Source organism: Mirounga leonina, unplaced genomic scaffold (genome assembly GCF_011800145.1).
Source record: "Mirounga leonina isolate KUSES-001 unplaced genomic scaffold, KU_Mleo_1.0 Mir_197, whole genome shotgun sequence".
Lineage (NCBI taxonomy): Eukaryota > Metazoa > Chordata > Mammalia > Carnivora > Phocidae > Mirounga > Mirounga leonina.
The window spans coordinates 1,614,650-1,632,566 of NW_023270494.1; the positions used below are offsets into that span (position 1 = coordinate 1,614,650).

Here is a 17,917-nt window from a genome sequence, read left to right on the forward strand (position 1 = left end):
GAGGCCCCAGTTCTGGTTTCTGCTGGAGAGGAAGGCAGTTGTTTGTTCCTTAAATTCTCACCGTGGAGGAAGCTTTCTCGAAGCGCAGGGATTCTGTTTTTAGAGTAGTTTGTAGCTTACGCCACCCAGCCCAGGGCACTGCCGCCATTCCCACGGTGGCACAGACCTCCCCTGTGGCTTCTCTCAGCGTTTCTCCCAGCGGGCCACCGTCTGAGCAGCTGGGCCCCCGCTGGGCGTGTCTACACCACAGGCCCACGTGAGCCAGGGCGAGCGAAGGGTGTGCCGGGGAGGGCCCCACAGGCGACCTGGTGCTGTCACTGCGTGTCACACCGCCCTCCGCCCAGCCCAGCGCCTGTGTGGAGGGGGCAGGCTCTGACTGCGTCTTCCCCGCGCCAGCAGCCGGCCGGGCGGAGATGCTGGACCACGCGGTCCTGTTGGAGGTGATCAAAGAGCAGCAGGTGCAGCAGAAGCGGCTCCTGGACCAGCAGGAGAAGCTGCTCGCGGTGATTGAGGAGCAGCACAAGGAGATCCACCAGCAGAGGCAGGACAGCGAGGAGGGCAAGTCGGGGCCAGGCCGGGGAAGGGGGTCCTCACTGAATGCGTGCCCGCCCGCCGTGTCTCCTGGTGACCCCGTGTGGCTGGATCTGTGGCTCCGGAGCCTGGAGTCTTGCTGGGCAAAGTTTTTGATTAGTGTTCAATTGCTGGCAAGCTCACGTTTCTAGTCCCTGTGTTGGTAGTTTCAGTTCATTTCTGTGGCTAAACTGGTGATTTACTTCATTTGCAGCTGAAGTGCAGCCAGAACCTGGGGTGGCCGCGCCCAGAGGTAAGGAGCAGGAGGCCCACGATGGGGGGACAGTGGAGCACCACCCCCAGCAGCCTTTGGAACCCGCGCTTGGAGCTCCCCGGCGGCCCCCCGCTCTGCCCCAGGGACATGGCCAGCGCGCCGTGGGGGAGCCTGAGGGGGCTATGGGCGGAGCTCCAGCCGGTCCTCCTGGCGCCTCCGACACGGAGCCCCGGGCAGCCCGGGCTGAGCCGAGGGAAGGCCGGCAGGGCGTGATGCCCGCAGCTGGCGCTGGCCTGCCAGACCGAGTGCCTGTGCCCGGCCTTGCCGAGGGGCCCAGGAGCCCAGAGAAGCTCGTCGCCGGTGAACTCCCCGAGCAGGGTCAGGACGCTTTTGGCAGAAGCTCCCATGAAAGGAAGAAATCCCGAAAAGAGGTGGCCACCAGTGCCAACGTTCAGGAGGCAGATGTGCCGGGGGCGAGGGAGGGTGGGGACCCTCACGTGAGGTCCCAGCCAGTGAGCCGAGACCGGGGACCTGCAGGCCTGTCCAGCAGGTTGGGAGGAGCAGCCCCTGGGGCCCAGGCGGAGATTCGTCAGTTGGAACACCAGGCCGTTTCTGCTGGGGGTCAGGGTGGGCAGCAGGGTGGTCACCTGGAGGCCAGAAAGGAGGCCATCGGCGAGGACCATGCGCCTGCTCTGGGGGAGGATGCTCCCGTCCAAGAGCTGGAACGGAAGCAGGACCCTGATCTGGGGCCCAAACCAGCCATCCCTGGGGCTCAGAAGCCAGACCATGCCAAACCCAACCGAGAACTCAAAGTCCAGGCCGGTTCTGACCTTAGGAGGAGACGGCGGGATGTGGCTCCTGGGGTAGGGGGGGACCCGGCCCCAAGGGACAGGGTCATCATCAGCTTTAACCCTCTCCCGGACGTGCAGGTCAATGACCTCCGCAGCGCGCTGGAGACCCAGCTCCACCAGGCTGCGGGGGGCGCGTTGCGGGTGGTCCACGGCCGCCAGGTGAAGCAGCTGGCCGGGGCCCCGGAGGAGCCCTGAGCAGCCCCTAATGGCCGCGGTCCTCCTGGTCGGCGGGTCTCAGCCAGCCACGCTGGGGCCACGTGGGCGCGGAGTTAGAGGTCACGCTGTGGCTGGGGGTCTGAAAGGCCTCTCACCATGGCCTCGCTGTCCAGATGGCCTGTGCCTTCTCCATCCCGCATCTTAAACTTGTCCGAGTGACTGAGCTCACCAGGACTCAGACAACGCAGCGTCCGGTTGGGCCTCGGGAGTGGCCAGCCAGGGAGTGTGGCCCTGATGTTGACGCGGGCTGCGGTGAGAGCCCACCGTGTGCCGGACTCCCGCTTGCTCTAAACGGTCGTCATGATTGTGATGTTCCAGGCATCATGGAGAACCGTAATGAACTCTGCCTCCACGCGGCTGCTCGGTGGACACGGCTTGGTGTCTGCGGGGCCGGGACCGTGGGCGTCTTGGGGGTCAGCTGCCCGAGAGGCGCCCGCCTCTGCCTTTGTCACGGTCCTTGTGCTCTCTGCGCTCCCTCCGCTTTCCCAAACTATAAAGTTGTTTTACAAATAAGAAGTGTCTGGTCCATGCAGCTAGCGTGGTGCCATGCTGGCCGTCGTGAAAGGCTGTCTGCTGACCAGACCTCGCGGTGGTGTGGCAGCGCAGCCCCAGAAAGACCCTGTGAGCAGCCGGGTGGCATTTGCGGTGTTCTGTTTTCAGGGAGCAGGAGAGCCGACGGTCACCCCCTGGCCCCCGAGGAAGGGGGGTGGGTCCTGGGGTGCTTCCTGTGCTTAAGAACAATTCCAGATGAATCATGCTCAGTGGGAAAATGCCTTCTGGACGCTTCCCTAAGATCGGAATTCCATTTGTAAATAAATTTTTAGAGTGGGATTCTATTTCTGGACGCCATTTACCTGGATGTCTTCCCTTGACCCAAGCTGCTTGTCTTCCGGAGGTCAGGCCATCCTCCTGCCATCTACAAAGTCACGTCCTTCTCACAGCGGGGGGACCCAGCCCCGGCTCCCCCAGACACTTGGGGTCCTTGTCTCAGTTCCCACTCTCCCGGCCTCCCCAGCCCGCAGCCCCTCAGGGAAGAACCTGAGACCTGTGTGTGGGGTCAGTTTGCCAGAACCACAGGGAGCTGGAGGGGCTGGGGGCCGTTTGCTTTCTGACCAGACGGCCGGCGCCAAGATGGCGGGTGCAGTGAGCGGTCCAGGTGGAGCAGCAACAAGTACGGCCATCAGCGGGCGGCTGGCGTAGGATCTTGCCTGCGAGGGCGCCCGTTCCAGGGCAGGGCTGGCAAGCCCCGATAGGGGCAGGTAGGAGTGAGGATGGAAACCCGGTGGAGCCAGGCCCTCAGGGTTCAGATGCTGCCTGAGGACTAAGATGATGGTACAGGGCACACGAGAGTTGTGTGCGATGATGCAGCTGCAGGAATGGCTGCATCCAGACACCCATTCGGTGGCATTTCTCTCAATAAACGTGGTCTTGAAGATGGTGTGAGTCTGGGGAAGCCAGAGAGCAAGGGCAAAGGCCAAGGAACTTGGAAGGGAGTTTGGTGCGTGGCCCGAGGGAGGGACACAGGAGGCTGGTGAAGAGTTGGGAGACATGGGGGCAGGACACCTGGTGGGATGGTTCTGGAAGGAGCCTGGAGTCATTGTACCCAGCAGAGACCTGCAAGCTCCCCGTAAGAGGCTGCCAAAGGTCAGAGTGGAGAGTGAGGGTCTGGAGAAGCCCACCCCGGAGGCTGGGTGAGGGAGAAGCGTGGTGAGTGCTCGGCTCCCAGGCCCGCCCCTTCCTGCTCCGGCCCTTGGTGTGTGTGGGACCAGGGTGCAGACCGCCCCCCATCAATGCGTGGGTGCTGGACCCGGAGCCCAAGGGCAGGGTGACCTCCATGTTTCTGGGAGGGGCTCCTGGAGCACAGTCCCCAGGCGTCCAGCAGGCGGCGCTCAGGACCTGTGGAATCCTTGGGCCCCGCGTGCTGGGTATGTGTATGTATGCGCGTGTGTGAAAAATGCTGCACCCCGGATTTCCTTCTCAGGTCGGGGGGCTGGGGTGGGGTACAAGGAAAGTCCGGAGGGATTGGGCTCTGACCTGAGGGGGCTGCAGAGAGGCAAGTGCCCCACGTGGAGTCACTGGCACTGGCCTCCTAAGCCGGACCCTCCCTTGGCCGGCTGGCGCCTCTAAAAGGGCAGCCCCCTCCTTTTTTGCCTCCAAGTCCAGAAAAACCACCTGAGTTGGCTTCCCTACCCGTGGCTCTTTTGCTCAGGGCATGGTTGTACTTCTATTCTCTGGTACGTCCTATAAACGAGTAGCTACATCTGCTGGCTCTGTTAGGTTCAGATAAGGTATTTTGAATACAAATTCCTTAAAAAGTGAGAGCCCTGAGCAGTGTGTTCCCACGGCCCAGGCGCACTCTGCGTACAACAGAACAGAGCTCTTGTGTGGTCTGCCACGGTCTTTATTGTTGCTTCATTGTCTTACTCTAACCCGAATCCTCAGGCACACGATGCAGGAAAACCAACTCGCCCTCTGTCCACAACTCGCCCTGACGCGCCCGAAGTCCTTTCAGCTCTACAGGCTTTAGAGGTTTTTGACGTCTGCCGTTTGGGGCCATCAGCACCGGACGTCCGGCTCTGCTCCCTGAGGCAGTAAACAGAAGTGCATTGCTGGCTCATCCATCCTAACGGCCTCCCCTTAGAGTCTTCTTGGCCTGGAAGATAAAGGATTTGGTGTGAACAGGTTAGTTAGACGAGACTGCAAAGCAAGAAAACCACCCCACGAAATGCTCTCTAATGGCAAATACCTTACAGAGAGCCCAGCCACGGATGCCGGCGGCATGGATGCACGGCAGGGGGCTTGGCTGCTCGGAGCTGCCACAGGCCAGGGGGCTCTATCTGCTCCGTGGCTGTGCACCCCCAAAGCCAGGCCCCCCCTGGGCCAGGCACTGTGCAGACAAACCCCCAACAAACCGTGCTCCGTGCTCGCGAGGCAGTGGGAGCTTCTTTCAGAGAACGCTGCGGCGAAACACTTGCCCAGAGACAGGGCTCCTGGGACAGAGCTGGACGGGAGCCCATCGCCCTTTCTGCCTCCTCACGTGGCTCCCTACTAGTGCCATGGACTACAGTAGCATGGGAAAAACGCGCTCCTCCGTGTCTGTCCTCGTGGTGAGAAACACTCAGCAGCTGGTCCCCGGGCCCGCAGTTAAGTCACCTTCCGTGACCATAGCACGCGGAACAGCTCCTGAGCGTGGGGCCCACACCGTGGGGACATCTTTATGTGATCACAGCAAAGGCGAGTAAAAATGCCTGTAACAGAGTAACTCCTAACCACAAAAGGTGGTATGGAGAGACCTGTAACTGACATGTAAATTCTTCCAGGCAGTAACCCCTCGCCCTCTGGCTGTACAAGGAAGCTGCCAAGAGGACAGGTGTGGTCCTGGGTGAACAGCCCACGTCAGATCTAAGGCTGGTGACGAGGGCTGACTGGGGGTGGGGGCAGGACGAGGCCAGAGTGTCTCTGCTGTCACAATCAGGAGGGAGGTAGAAGGAGACCTCTGAGCCCCCGGGCTTCGAAGGGAGCGTGTGCACTGTCCTCTCCCTGGAGAAGCGGCTAAGCCACAGCTAACCACGCTGCTCACGATGATCCCGGGAGGTCAGGAAATGGCCTCAGGCTCCCTGATTTCTGCCGAGCTCACCCAACTGCTGGGTCTGCGGTCTGGGTCTCTGCACCAGCAGCTCTGGGGGACACAGCTGATCACGGCCCAACCCAGACCCACCGGATCGGGCACCAGCCCAGGACCGCATCGCGGCAGCCCCCCGCTCACTCCGTCTGGAACTCCCATCTAGGTTTCGCGAGTCTGCATCTCCTCCAACCCTACTTGCTCCACACCCTTTATGAAAACGTGTAATGCAACACTGATTCTTCACTTCAGGGCTGGCGATCTTCACAACTCTCACCGGCTCAGCACCTGATCCAACAGGAATCAGAAGATGCCTCAGAAACAGGGGACGTGCTGCTGAGCGGTCCGAGTCCAGCACCAAGAGGCCGGCCGGCCGTTCCCACCACGGCGCGCTCCGGGGCGGTGAGGACTGACAAGCCCAGGACAGTGACCTGTTGCTCCCCCCCGCCCCTCGGGGCCGCGGGGGTGCCCCTCGGGGCGTGCTGGCTGGCCCGGGGTTCTGGCCGCGCGCACAGCACACCCGTGCGTCCCTAATCACCCGGGAAGCTAAGAGGGCCCGGGGTTGTGCGGACACCAGGCCACGGCCCCCCACGGAGTCAGAGGCGCCCCCGCCGCCGCCGCCCGCACCCTCGCGCTGGGGCTGAAGTTCCCCTCCGCGGACTCACGCGGACACACGCGGGCACACGAGCTGCGCGGCGGCTGGAGCCCGGCGCCGAACGCACGGGGCCCGCTGTCCCTCCCCAGGCGGAGGGGCAAGGGAGAGGCCCCGGGCGGCGCCCACCTACCGCGGCGGCGAAGCAGCTCCGCAGGGCCTCGAACTCCCGCGCACAGAGGTCCTTCGTCAGGCGGCCGCCCGGGGCCGTGGACGCCTGCACGCACCCGCCGTAGGCCGCGGCCTGGGGGCGGGGGCAGACGCGCGAGGATCGCAGCGGCCCCCGCGCCCGCCGGTCCCCGGGGCAGACCCCGCCCCGCCCCGCCGCGCGGGCCCTTCCTGTCCCGTAGGCACCGCCCCGCCCGGCAGCTCCTCACCTCGGGCCCACAGGCCGCCAGGCGCTCGGGGAAGGCGCGGAGGCGACCTCGCACGCGCCCCCACGCCGCTCCGTTCCCCGACATGAGCGGCTCCTCCCGGCACCCGGGGGCGCCGCCACCTTAGGTCCGCCCTCTTCCGGCGCCCAGGGGCTCAATGGGCGCGCCTTCCGCCCGCAGCCTTCCCTGCACTTCTTGATTGGCCCAGCTTCAGCACCCCCCCCAGCACCCGCCCCTCTTCCGGGACGGCGCCCGGTCTCCCCGAGCTCTGCAAGTGGCTCGTGGGCTTGTCTGTCTTGGATCTGGGACTTCGGATTGGCTCAGGCTCAAGTTGTTCGTCGGAGTGGGCGCCGGGGCCCGCCCCGCGCGAGCGATTGGCCATCTGGGCCAGGCGCGCGCGGTGATTGGAGGGGGTCCGGGCCGGGCCGCAGGCGGGGCCGGAAGGTGACCGCATCATGGCGTCCCCGCCGCCGCTGCGGGACCGTCTGAGCTTCCTGCACCGGGTGAGTGCGGGCGCCCGCTCGGTCCCCGCCGGCGACCCTGCCGTCCCCCTCGGCCCTCTCCGTCCCCGCGGACGCGGCGTGGGCAGGTCACGCCGGCCCTGCATCCGACTCACCTGGGGCAGTGCGGCCCCGGGAGCAGAACCCGAACTGGAAAGGCGGCTGGGGGCCCCGGTTTCTGGTTTCTTGCCCAGCCCAGAGCAGCCCTGCAGGAAAACCCAGCCGCGGAGAGTGTCCCCCGTAAACCTAGCCGGACACCCGGGACGTCCCTAGCCCGGGGGAGAGCCCTGAGCTCGGGTCCCGTCTGTGCCAGGAGGACTGACGGAGGGGTGGGGCTGGGCAGCGCCCGGGCAACCCAGCAGCTGTGTGTGGTTAGGATCCCACCCCGCGCCGGCCCGGAGACAGGCCCTGTCCTTCCTAGTCCTTAGTTTCCAGGGACGCCCTCAGGCCCTTGAGAAAGACAACCCTGGCTCGTAGGAGACCCGGATTCACGATCGCGAGCCTTTCCAGTAAAGGCTCCAAGAAGCGGAGGCGGGGGCTTGTCGTTGGAGTTGGCCAGGACAAAAGCAGGTTCTGCTGGTGGCTTTGAGCTTTCCCAGGCAGGTGTTCCCGGGGCTGGGCCGTCCTCCTGAAGCAGTGCCCTCCCACTCTGTGCTGAGGGTGTCACGGTTCTACGAGTCTCTCCAGCTCCCCTTTGGCGGACAAATAGCGTGAGTAGGGCACGCACACAGCCTCACACGATCTCCAGGCATCTGTCCTTGTGACACTGGACAGCGGCAATTCAAACTATAGTCCGCAGTGAGCACCTCGCAGAATCCACGCGCTTGTCGACCTATGTGTTGCTGAGGTTTTGCGTCCTGCCCCCGTACCGAGGCTCACGTTCCCCCCACCCCATGCGGAACGAGGTGGGAACGGGTGTCTCCGTTTGATCCCTGTAATGCTCACTCATCAGGGCTCTCGCTCCTTTCCAGCTCCCGATTCTTCTGAAAGGAACGTCAGATGATGATGTCCCGTGTCCGGGCTACTTGTTTGAGGAGATCGCTAGTATCCTTCCTCGTCACCCACATGCAGGGCCCTGGAGCAGCTCGTCCTGTCCGGAGGAGTCCCACAGCTCCTTTACCCTAAAGACCAAGTGTGGGTGGGTCCAGAAGCCACATTACTGACGGTATGGGGCCCAGGAGGCCCTGGAAGCCCCAAGCTCTGGAAACCAGGGCCTTGGGTGGGTGTTTTCGGCAGGACTCACGAGAAGTCCGGTGGCAGGAGGGCCTGGTTCTCTCCCCCGCCAGGCCCTAGTGTGGCCAGGGGTCAGCTCGCTCCTTCCCTAACCCAAGTGCGTACCAGAAATCTCCCACGAGTCCCTAGGCAGCAGCCAGTGCCTCCTGGAGTACCTTCTGAACCGTCTGCACAGTGGCTCCGGCCGAGTGAAGCTCAAGGTGAGTCCCTGCGCTGCCCCCGCAGACCCTCCCCTGAGTCAGGGCCCCAGCTCTGGCCAGTGACTGGCGAAGCAGGAGGACGCAGCGGGATGCGTGCAGGCTGCTCTCAGGGCCTGTGCCACCCCATGTGACTGTCCCCAGGTGCTGAAGATCCTGCTCCACCTGTGTGGTCACGGCTCCTCGTCTTCCCTGCTCATCCTCAAACGCAACCCCGCCTTCATCCAGGAAGCTGCAGGTACCGGGCGCAGGGGGGAGGGCAGCCAGAGGTGCCCCCCTGCAGCTCCAGTTTTCTCCCCAGCACCCCACACCCAGCCACCACCTTCTCCTGGCCATCGCTGCACCCATCGTACGGGGCAAAGTGGCCTGGTTCTGCCTGTGTGCCCTGCCAGGCCTTGGCGGCCCAGACCTGTCCTGCTTGTTCTAGTGCCAGGCACACCACAGGTGCTCAGCAGGCGTCTGCACCGCCTCCCATGTCACGCGCTCGGTCTCCTCCCCAGGGCTGCTCCTTAGGGCCCGAGACAGGGAGCACTGTGGGCTTCTGCTTCGGAAGGTCTGTGGGAGACCACGAGGAGAGGTGGGGCTCTGGCCCGTCAGGTTCCGACGCCATGTCTCACCCCACCCCCACTCAGGCCAGGGCTTGTCACGTATCTTTCTCCCTAGTTAGAACTTGGGGGGACATGGCCTGAGACCTGCTCCTTGGGTAAGGCAGGAGTCCTGGCTGCAGGTGGTCTTGGGGGCATAGCACCCACAGACTCCACTATACGCCCCGAATGAATCTTTGGGAGGGCTTGGCCTCCAGGCAAGAACTATGCCCACCGAGCTGTCCCTGAGAGGGGAGCACCAGGGAGGGGGACCGAGTTGCTCTTGGCCACCTGGTGCTCACAGGGGACCCTCACACAGCACATCCTACCCGCCAGGTGCTGGGATACACCCATACCCTGAAATCACTGTCGGCCCTTCACGGAAGGCAGGGCTGAGTGAGGGTAGGCGCTCAGGGCCCAGGAGAGCATCACTGCACAAAACTCACACGCTGCCCCAGGTGTCTGTCGGGGCCTGTGCTTGTCCCGGTGAGCTCCCCAAAGCTTGTGCACGGAAACAGCATACTCGTTGACTCTCGCTGGCCGGGGGGTCTCAGCAGTGCCAGCTGTGGCCCGTGCAAGTCGCCACCTCCGCCCCCCACCCCCAGAGCACGGTGGGGCGGCTTAGGTTGTGGCAGGCAGACCTGGCAGGCCAGAGCCCCGCCTCTCCTGATGGTCTCCCGCAGACCTTCTGAAGCAGACGTCCACAGTGCTCCCTGTCTCTGTTGGCAACAAAATCTCTCTCGCCACAGGGCGACTACCAGTTAGCGGTCTCAGTCCGCTGTCCTCTGAGCGCCGATCCCGGGGGACGGTGCCACTGGCTGTGGGGAGGTGGGGCTGTGACAGCAGGTGGCTTTGGGGCAGGAGGGCCTGCAGAGGACCGCCTCGGCTCGCGCAGGAGGGGCCGGGTGCCGTCCCCTGTCCACTGGTGGTTCAGCTTCCGGCCGTCAGTCCTGGCTGGGCCCAGGGACCGATTTGTGCCCACGCTGGGCCACCTGGCAGGGTGGAGACAGGACGGCCCCAGGGGGGTGGGACGTGAGACGCGTTCGTGACAGAGGAGACAGGGAGAGCCTGACGTCACTTAATACTAAGGAAGTTTCATTTGTCATAACTGACGCTTTGAGAAGCAGAGCTTGAAGGCCGTATAAGGAATGGGGGTTTTATTGTCAAGTCTCTGGAAACCTGCAGAGTTTGAATTGGATGAGATTTGCTTGCATCTTCTCTGGGTGGAGAGTGGATCAAGGGAGGTACCTAGGCCGCCAGGGCAGGAACTCAGCCGAGAGAGACGGCCGTGGGGTTGGGTCACGCTCTGCAGGTTGAAATGCGGGCCGGGCTGCTGTGCACGTGCACGAGGGGGCAGCCTGGCGCTGCAGGGGTGTGGACTTCATGGGCCAGGACCGCGGTGTGGCTGTGAGAAGCAGCCTGGGGCAGTGGGTCCTGGATGACGGGCTCGGGGGGCTCCCCAGGCTTGGACCAAGGAGCAGAGGTATTCTAGGGAGCGGCAGGTTCCCCAGGCTGGTGGCTGCCGTAGGGACTTGAATCTGGAAGTGATGTCACACGGGGGATTTGAGGTCAGACCTGTGCTTTAGGAAGCTAACCCGCACCCTGGGCGTGCTGGGGTCACCTGTGAGGGGTCAGAGCTCTAGGGGCCTGGGGGGGGTGCCCGGGCTGGTTTGGCCTGCGGCTCAGCACCCCTGGGGGGCTCAGCAGTGCCCGCTCAGTGCTGTCTCTCTGGCTCTGCCTGCAGTGTTCTCAGGCCCCCCGGATCCTCTCCATGGGAACAGCTTGTACCAGAAGGTGCGGGCGGCTGCCCAGGTAAGTCTGGGACTCAGGTCAGTCCCAGGACAGCAACGGACGTTTCTCCTTCTCCCCCCACTCTGGACCCTGGCTCTGCTCCTGCTGTAGGACCAGATACCCTGAGCCTGGTCCTCAGAACCGTGGGCACAGGGGACAGCGGACAGACAGCACAAGCTGAGCACTCTCTTTCTCCTCGTCTAGGACTTGGGGAGCACCCTGTTCTCTGACACCTTGTCACCTCCACCTCCCTCCCAGCCGCCCAGGGCCCTGCCTCCAGCAGGTAGGCGACCGTGTCCGTCCCTTGCACTGAGTCGTTCCTCTGGGGATGGCTCGGGGTCCCTGCTCCCCACCTGCCATCCTTGGCCAACATGCTGTTCTGCACAGGGCTGGGGATGGGTGGCCACACTTGCAGCTGATGTGGGCCTTGTCCACAGGCATGGGCTCGCAGTCCAGACCCCAGAGCGCCCTCCAGGGCTTTGGCTACAGCAAGGAACGGGGCCACACGGGTGAGTGCTGTGGGGGCTCTTGGGTGCAGGGGTGAAGGCCTGGCAGCTTGGGCCTCCCGAGGCACGGAGGGCGGTCTGGCCAGACCAATGTGCCCAGCGCCCGCAGTCTTCTCTGCCCAGGTCTGCAGGACAACAAGGCAGGGCGGGGCTGCTTCACCAGCAAGCGAGAAGCCAGGCTGAGCCTCAGTAGCACATGTGGGCGCCCAGCCCCTGGCTTATTCAAGGGCCGGAGGGCATAGGGCGCTGGGCCTGGCTGGGATGGAGGCGACTCAGAGCAGGTGCGGTGCTGGTCGAGGGTGGAAGCAGCTGTCTCTGTGTGTGGGGCGTGCACTCAAGGCCTGCTGCGGTGGCCTGCGTGCTGCCCATTCTTGTCATGGCTCTCAGACCCCCCAGCGCTTGGGGAGCACTGATTCCTAAAGCAGGTCTGGCTCGGAGGCCTCGCCTCTTCCTAACGCGGGGGTGACAGTGGTTGGTCCCTGTAGGGCACTCATGTGGGAAAGGGCACGAGCCACCGTGGGGATTGCGAGTTCCAGCACAAGCAGCACCTTAGGAGGTCCCCTGCTCCCACACGGGGCCATGGGGACCCAGGGGTGTGGCTCTGCCGTAAACTATGGAGCACTCAGGCTCCGTCAGGCCTGGAAACATACTGAAGCACAATTCCCCAGGGAAGCTTCCAGAAGGACCCGCATCCCCCGCGTGGCCTCTGCTCTGTAACTACAGCTCAGATCTCAACCTTTCGAGCCCTGAGCGGGAGCAGTGCCTCCTCCCGGGAGACACAGGAGAGCATGGGGGACGGGACCGAGGAGGGCTGTCACCCTCTCCCTCTCTCTCTGGTGCAGGCTCCGCGGGCGAGGGCTTTCTCTCCACCATCCAGAAGGCTGCAGAGGTGGTGGCCAATGCTGTGCGCCCTGGGCCCGAGAGCCCCAGCACCCAGAGGTCCCTGCCGCGGGGTGATGCCTACCAGCCTGCCATGACGCCTTCAGCCGGCCACGGTGGCCTGGCTGCTGGGAAGCTGCTCTCCGGAGCCCGCCCAGGTGCCCGAGGAAGTGGTGAGACTCTTCTGGGGGGTCTGGCTTTCCCCTGCCAGGGTCTGGGTGAGCGGCCCCTCCCTGTCCTCTGCTCGGGGGAGAGGGGGCAGTGGGGAGCGAGGGGCAAGACTCCTTCGGTAGCAAGAGCCCCCGGCTCCCGGCTCAGGGAGGCAGCCGTCGAGAGGCGGGGGAGGAAGGCAGTGTGCCCTGCATGGGCTCAGGGAGCCCCGCTCTGCTGGTCCTGCCATGACTCAGAGGCAGCGTGCTATTCGATGCTCCCTTGGCTGGGTGGCGCCCCCACAGAGCCTGCCACCACCTTGGTGCGCGTTTACTGTGGTTTCTGTGGTGGTTTCTTCGTCATACGAAAGTTACAGACGGCGTGCAGACGGTGCTTTGCCAGCCTCTTGCTGGAACCTCAGGTGTTACAGCCCCAGAGCGAGTGGGGCTCCCAAAGGCTCGCCCTGCTCAGATACAGACCCAGGACCCCAGCCCAGCTTCTGCTGGTTCAGCCAGGACAGCAGGGACTCCGGGGCCAGGGCCAGCCTCCACAGCACGCCCGTCCCACTGGGGGAAGTAGATAGCAGCCCAGGTGGATAACAGAGCTGGGTGTGTGGCCAGGAAGGACCGCTCAGGACAGGCGTCAGGGTGATCTGCATTTCTGCCTGTAGCAGAGGCTTCTGGGAGTTCAGCAGGCTTGAAGGAAGAACGTCACGGCTCCCTGAGAATTGAGTGCCACCCACTCGGGCCCTGCGCCTTCTGCCACGGGCCCGCACCTGCCTGGCCTTGGGTGCCCGGCGCTGCTGGGGCTGCATGAGCTGGCCCGAGGACAGGCGTGTCCCGGGCATGCTCTGCTCTGTCCCATGTCACCTCGTGCCCGGTGTTTTTTGGGAGCTCAGGCCCTTCCCTGGGTTTCCTGGTCCAGGTGCCCTGGGGAGGGGCGGTATGAGGCGGATCAGAGGACCCCCAATCTCATCCCCAGTCCCGTCTCTCACAGTCCTGAGACCCCAGCCTGGGCAGGCTGGAGGGGGCTGGGACGAGCCAGACAGCAGCTCCAGCTCCCAGACTTCCTCCCAGGAGAACGGCGACCAGAGCAAGGCCTCGGACTCAGGCAGTCGGTCGGGCAGTGATAGTCCCTCGGCGGCCAGCCAGGCACCCAGCGACCTGGCAGAGCGGTGAGTGGGCACCATAAGGCACTGTCCTGGTCCTTTTTTGGGTCCCACCCTGGGTGGAGGCCTGACCTGGAGGGGTCTTTCTCCAGCTCTGACCGCTATGCTCCCAACAGGGTTGAGGCCGTGACCCTGAGTGACTGCCAGCAGGAGCAGAGCCTAGTCCAGACCGTGACGCGTGGGCCACGTGCCTTTCTGAGCCGAGAGGAGGCGCAGTGCTTCATCAAAGAGTGAGTCCCCCACCTCTCCCCGCTCCCGGTCCCCAGCCCTGGCGCCTGCACCCCACCTCCTGATTGCCCTTTCCTGCAGGTGTGGGTTGCTCAACTGTGAGGCCGTGTTGGAGCTGCTGACCCGCCACCTGGACGGGCCCGGCGAGTGCGTGCAGATGGTGAGGACCGGCCCACGGGGTGAGGGAGGCGGTACGTGCAGGTGCAGGGGAGCGGACGGGGGTAGCTGGTGGCCTCCTCACTGGGGGGTCTGCCCTGGGCAGGAGGGGCAATGAGCACAGGATTCCAGGGGGACTGCCCCGGGGCCTCCCCAACTTGGGGCTGCAGTTGGGCCAGGAGGAGGAGGTGAGCTGGTCAGAGGGGCCTCCCTCCTGGGGTGGACCCTGCTGACCTTCTGTGTGCCTGGCAGAGAGCCCTGGGGGCCATTGCATCGCTGGGGCGCACCGACCTGCTCTCCCAGGAGCACATCCTGCTCCTCACACGGCCGCGGCTACAGGAGCTCAGTGCAGGCAGTGCCGGACCTGTGACCAACAAGGCCACCAAGGTGGGCAGCAGCCGGGGCGCAGGGGAGCGGGTGAGGGATGCCTCAGCAGTCCCACCCCTGTCCGTCCAGCCTTTCCCGATGCACCTGTGCGCCCCCGCTCCTTGCTGTGCGGGACAGCTCGCACCCTTAGAACGGCAGCTGGGGTCCCCGGCCTGTGGCACTCCAGGCTCGCTGGCCCTTCCAGTTCCCCTGCCTTTTACTGCTCAGCAGCTCTGCTCTGCAGGCGGCTCCCCCGACCACTCGAATTGACCACTCGACCCCCTCTTGTGGGAAGCCCTCCTTGCTTGCTCGGTTGGATTTGTCTTACTCTTCTGTTCTCCACCGCGTGCTTGGCTCCCAGGTCCTTCCCTGGCTCCCGGAGAGCAGAAACGGTTTTGTTCTTCTAGAGTCCCTTTTCCACTAATGCCTGAATGGTGTGCAGGCCGCCTGACTCTCACTGGGGAGCCTCTGGGCAGCGGCCCCCACAGCCAGGCCCCAGCACCTCCTCTGCCTGTTGGCATCTCTGGCTTCTCCATTCTTCTGTGCCCGCGGAAAACTCAGATCCTTAGTTGCTCGTCTTTCAATTGTGTTTTGTCAAAGAATTAGTGACCCAGCGACACACGCGCCCCAGTCATAGTGGGATTTCTGGGGATGAGAAGGTGGGAGGAGGCCTTTTGTGCAGCAGTGGGGAAGGCCCGGAGGGTTTAAGGCCCGTTCTTCCCTCAGTGTCCCTCTCAGGTGCCGGCGTGGCACCCAACCAACTCTCCCCGTGCTGGCTCATCCCGCAGCCAGGTTTGCCGACGGGGAAAATGTCAGTCATGTGACAGCAGGCGCGGCCGCGTGCGGGTGCAGAGGGCATGGCTGGTGTTGAAGCAGGCGGGGGACGACAGGACGAGGAGGTCTGGGCAGGGGTGCTCCAGAGGAGGGTGTCTCTGTGCCCCCTGGGGTGCACAGGAACCCTCAGCCAGTCCCCTTTCCTTCCACATCCAGATCCTGAGGCACTTGGAGGCCTCCTGCCGACAGCGGCCCCCTGCCCGGAGGCCCCCAGCTGAGCCGGGCCCCACTGCTGCGCGCGTGGGCCCATCGGACCTGCTGACTGATGCCGTGCCTTTCGCTGGGAGCCAAGCCTTCCTGCAGCCTCTGAGTCCCACCCTCTTCCCGCCCAAGAGCTCTACGCTCCCTCCTCCCCCGGATGGCTCCTCCTTCTCAGTCCCCGGGGATGCCAGGGAGGTGGAGAGCAGACTGGCGGGTTCCAGAGAGCAGGGGGCCCCATCTGAGTGGAGCCCGTTGGGCACGGGCTCCCCAAAAGGAGCACCAGAACTTAGCCTGGGGCCCAGCAGCTGCCTGCAGAGCCCGGCGGCCAACGGCAGCTGCAGCTCCTTGTTTGCTGGAATGGAGCTGGTGGCTTGTCCCCGCCTGGTGGGGGCCGGGACTACCACAGAAGGGGCCCCCCAGGCCCCCTGGACATTGTCACAGAAGGTGGCAGTGAGAGAGCCTCCTGGCCCAGAGCCGTCAGCTTTCCCGTTTCTAAACTCGTGACCTGGCTAGCCTGGGCCACACGTGGAGTCCTCATGGCCCCCGACCTCTAACTCCCAGGACCCTGTGACTTTGTGCTGTCCCGTTTGCCCACAGCCCCCATGTTCTACCAGGAGTGGTTCCCCTTGGGCGTCTGCAGCGGCCTTGCTTTCCCTCCGGCTGCTTCCCCTCGCTCGCAGAGGACGAGGGACAGGCGGCTCATGAGCCGAACGAACAGCCACTCGTCAAGCCTGGATGATATGCCAGGAGTCCACCAGCCAGATGGAGCCAGGCCACACCGTGCAAAGGAGTCCACGGGGGCCTGCTCCCAAACGTTTTCCTGTAGGCGAAGACGGACCCCCCTCACACACGGGCCCTTGTGGGCGTGGTGGCCGCAGGGAGAGCCGTGCCGGTTTCTAGGCAGAGTTAGGAGCTGAGTGGCTTGTTCTGATGGGCAGCTGGGGGGCCTGGACTGCTCGGGTAGGGTGAGCACGCCATCTGTGTGGCCCCATCTGCAAACAGGCCCCTCTCCCCGCGGCCAGAGGGATGGGAAGCAGGAGCTGTGCGGCAGAGGGTGCAGCATGGCCTGCCTGGACGGGACAGGAGGGGAAGCCTGGCTCCTCACTCAGCACACTCACGGGCACATGGAGAGGGGCACCCAGCTCCTCTGGGGGGGACGCGAGAGGAGGAGACTTGAGCCCAGGCAGTGGCCCTTGCCAAGCTGCTACGGTTTCCAGGTGACCACAGAGAGGAGGGTGTGGGCCGCCTTGGTTCCCCCCTACGTCCCCTGTACCAGAGGCTAGCTGTTTGGACTTGAATCCCTGTAGAGCAGGCAGGCTTACAGCAGGGCCTCAGCAGTGTGGACCTCTGGCGTCCCCTGGAGACCCGCGCCTGCCTCGCAGAAACAAGGCTTTCTGTGGATGTGGAACCACTGCTTGGGTCTTTATGTTCGAGCTCAGATCACTGCCCCCTCGGTGTCCTGCTTCCTGCAGACTACCCGGGGCGGTCACACCACCTAAACGTCCTCAGTAAACGCTAGCGTTCCCACAGCCACGCCGACGTTGTTCCTTCCTGTGTGTGTGTGCGTTCCAGTGACAACACCATTAAGGGGCTCACTTAGAGGACTTCTTTTGTCCTGTCAGAAAATGCTGGGGAGAACAAGCCAGCGGGGCCGTCTGGTCCTTCAATGTTAACTGTGAGGTTTTAACTATGAAATTAAGTTTCTGAAGCAGGTGCAGGGCTCTTCAGGTTCTCTCCTCCCACGTGAGTGTCAGGAATTTGTCTTCCACGGAGCTGGTTCGTTCCACAGATGCCGGCTGTCTGTAGGATCCTTCATTGTTCATGTTGATGACTTTTTCCCACTCTTGGTTAGTCTGATTAGAAGTTTGTTAATAATTTTTTCAAAGAACTAAACCTTTGGTATTATTTTTTCTAGTGTTTTTATGTTTTGTATTTCATTGCTGTTTGCTCTTTATTATTTCTCCCTACTGTTTTGGGTTCATTTTTTCTTTTTATTCTAGTTTCTTTAAGGTGGAAGCTTAGATGATTGATTTGAGACCTTTATTATTTTTCTAACATTAAAAATTTTAATGCTGTCTTTCTCCAGACACTGCTTTGATTGCATACCATGAATTTTGATAGTTTTATTTTTTTAAGATTTTTATTTATTTATTTTAGACATAGAACAAGAGAAGGAGCAGAGGAAGAGGGACAAACAGACTCTGTGCTCAGTCCCACGACCCTGAGATCATGACCTGAGCCAAAATCAAGAGTCGGACAATTAATCGACTGAGCCACCCAGGTGCCCCTGATAATAGTTTTATTTTTACTTAGTTCAGAATATTTTCTAATTTCCCTTGAGATGTCCTTTTGTCTAATGGGTTATTAAATGTGTTTTTTTTCTTGTTATTAGGCTTTTAATTTTGATGTAGTCAGAACATATTTCTATAACTTCAGTTTTATTGTTCAAGATTTGAAACTTCTGTTGAAGTTTGTTTAATGGCCCAGAATATATAGTTTATCTTGGGGAATGTTCCATGTGCACGTGGTCTAAGAGAACGCCAGACCAATATCCTTCATGAACATAAGTTTTGGGGGTTTTTTATCCTCAAAATATTAGCAAAATGAATCCAACAATATATAAAA

At 62.6% G+C, this 17,917-nt stretch overlaps 3 protein-coding genes across 9 annotated transcripts in view; 2 read left to right on the top strand and 1 right to left on the bottom strand.

Moving 5' to 3' along the window:
* Window positions 1–2,364, top strand: part of SLC38A10 (solute carrier family 38 member 10) — a 40,683-nt gene extending 38,319 nt beyond the window's left edge. For 4 of the 5 annotated variants that reach the window (XM_035025800.1, XM_035025803.1, XM_035025802.1 and 1 more), the window contains 2 exons: window positions 397–558; window positions 785–2,364. In XM_035025800.1, coding sequence (XP_034881691.1) covers window positions 397–558; window positions 785–1,830 — 1,208 coding nt within the window. In that variant the 3' untranslated portion in view covers window positions 1,831–2,364. The remainder of the gene's footprint in view (window positions 1–396; window positions 559–784) is intronic. The other variant, XM_035025801.1, reaches the window with a different exon arrangement.
* A 1,870-nt stretch (window positions 2,365–4,234) lies between these two features.
* On the bottom strand, window positions 4,235–6,662 carry NDUFAF8 (NADH:ubiquinone oxidoreductase complex assembly factor 8). The gene is made up of 3 exons (XM_035025805.1): window positions 6,503–6,662; window positions 6,259–6,369; window positions 4,235–4,504 (listed from the first exon to the last, which is right to left on the bottom strand). The coding sequence occupies exons 1-3, from the start codon at window positions 6,584–6,586 to the stop codon at window positions 4,475–4,477; spliced, it is 225 nt and encodes a 74-aa protein (XP_034881696.1). The 5' UTR covers window positions 6,587–6,662; the 3' UTR covers window positions 4,235–4,474.
* Window positions 6,663–6,812: 150 nt separating this feature from the next.
* On the top strand, window positions 6,813–17,489 carry TEPSIN (TEPSIN adaptor related protein complex 4 accessory protein). Of its 3 annotated transcripts, XR_004683014.1 has the most exons (15): window positions 6,813–7,002; window positions 7,971–8,043; window positions 8,341–8,432; window positions 8,574–8,667; window positions 9,350–9,499; window positions 10,758–10,825; window positions 11,009–11,087; window positions 11,242–11,313; window positions 12,153–12,362; window positions 13,336–13,513; window positions 13,624–13,737; window positions 13,817–13,895; window positions 14,144–14,278; window positions 15,248–17,139; window positions 17,450–17,489. XR_004683014.1 is itself a non-coding variant. In XM_035025807.1 (14 exons), exons 1-14 carry the CDS (start codon window positions 6,955–6,957, stop codon window positions 15,794–15,796), a joined length of 1,941 nt encoding a protein of 646 aa, XP_034881698.1. In that variant the 5' UTR covers window positions 6,813–6,954; the 3' UTR covers window positions 15,797–17,232. The 3 variants fall into 3 exon arrangements, 2 of the variants coding, with proteins under 2 accessions (XP_034881698.1, XP_034881699.1); XM_035025807.1 differs by lacking the exon at window positions 17,450–17,489 and having other exon boundaries at window positions 15,248–17,232; XM_035025808.1 differs by lacking the exons at window positions 9,350–9,499; window positions 17,450–17,489 and having other exon boundaries at window positions 15,248–17,232.
* Window positions 17,490–17,917: the final 428 nt, after the last annotated feature.

Bases quoted from the DNA above. Each gene is read 5' to 3' on its own strand.
- TEPSIN (XM_035025807.1), top strand. From the start codon at position 6,955: ATGGCGTCCCCGCCGCCGCTGCGGGACCGTCTGAGCTTCCTGCACCGG. The intron at 13,514-13,623 runs GTGAGTGGGCAC...TGCTCCCAACAG, and splicing joins CCCAGCGACCTGGCAGAGCG to GGTTGAGGCCGTGACCCTGA. The intron at 14,279-15,247 runs GTGGGCAGCAGC...TTCCACATCCAG, and splicing joins TGACCAACAAGGCCACCAAG to ATCCTGAGGCACTTGGAGGC.
- NDUFAF8 (XM_035025805.1), bottom strand. From the start codon at position 6,586: ATGTCGGGGAACGGAGCGGCGTGGGGGCGCGTGCGAGGTCGCCTCCGC. The intron at 6,370-6,502 runs GTGAGGAGCTGC...CCCCGCCCCCAG, and splicing joins TGGCGGCCTGTGGGCCCGAG to GCCGCGGCCTACGGCGGGTG. The intron at 4,505-6,258 runs GTAGGTGGGCGC...TTTATCTTCCAG, and splicing joins GGAGCTGCTTCGCCGCCGCG to GCCAAGAAGACTCTAAGGGG.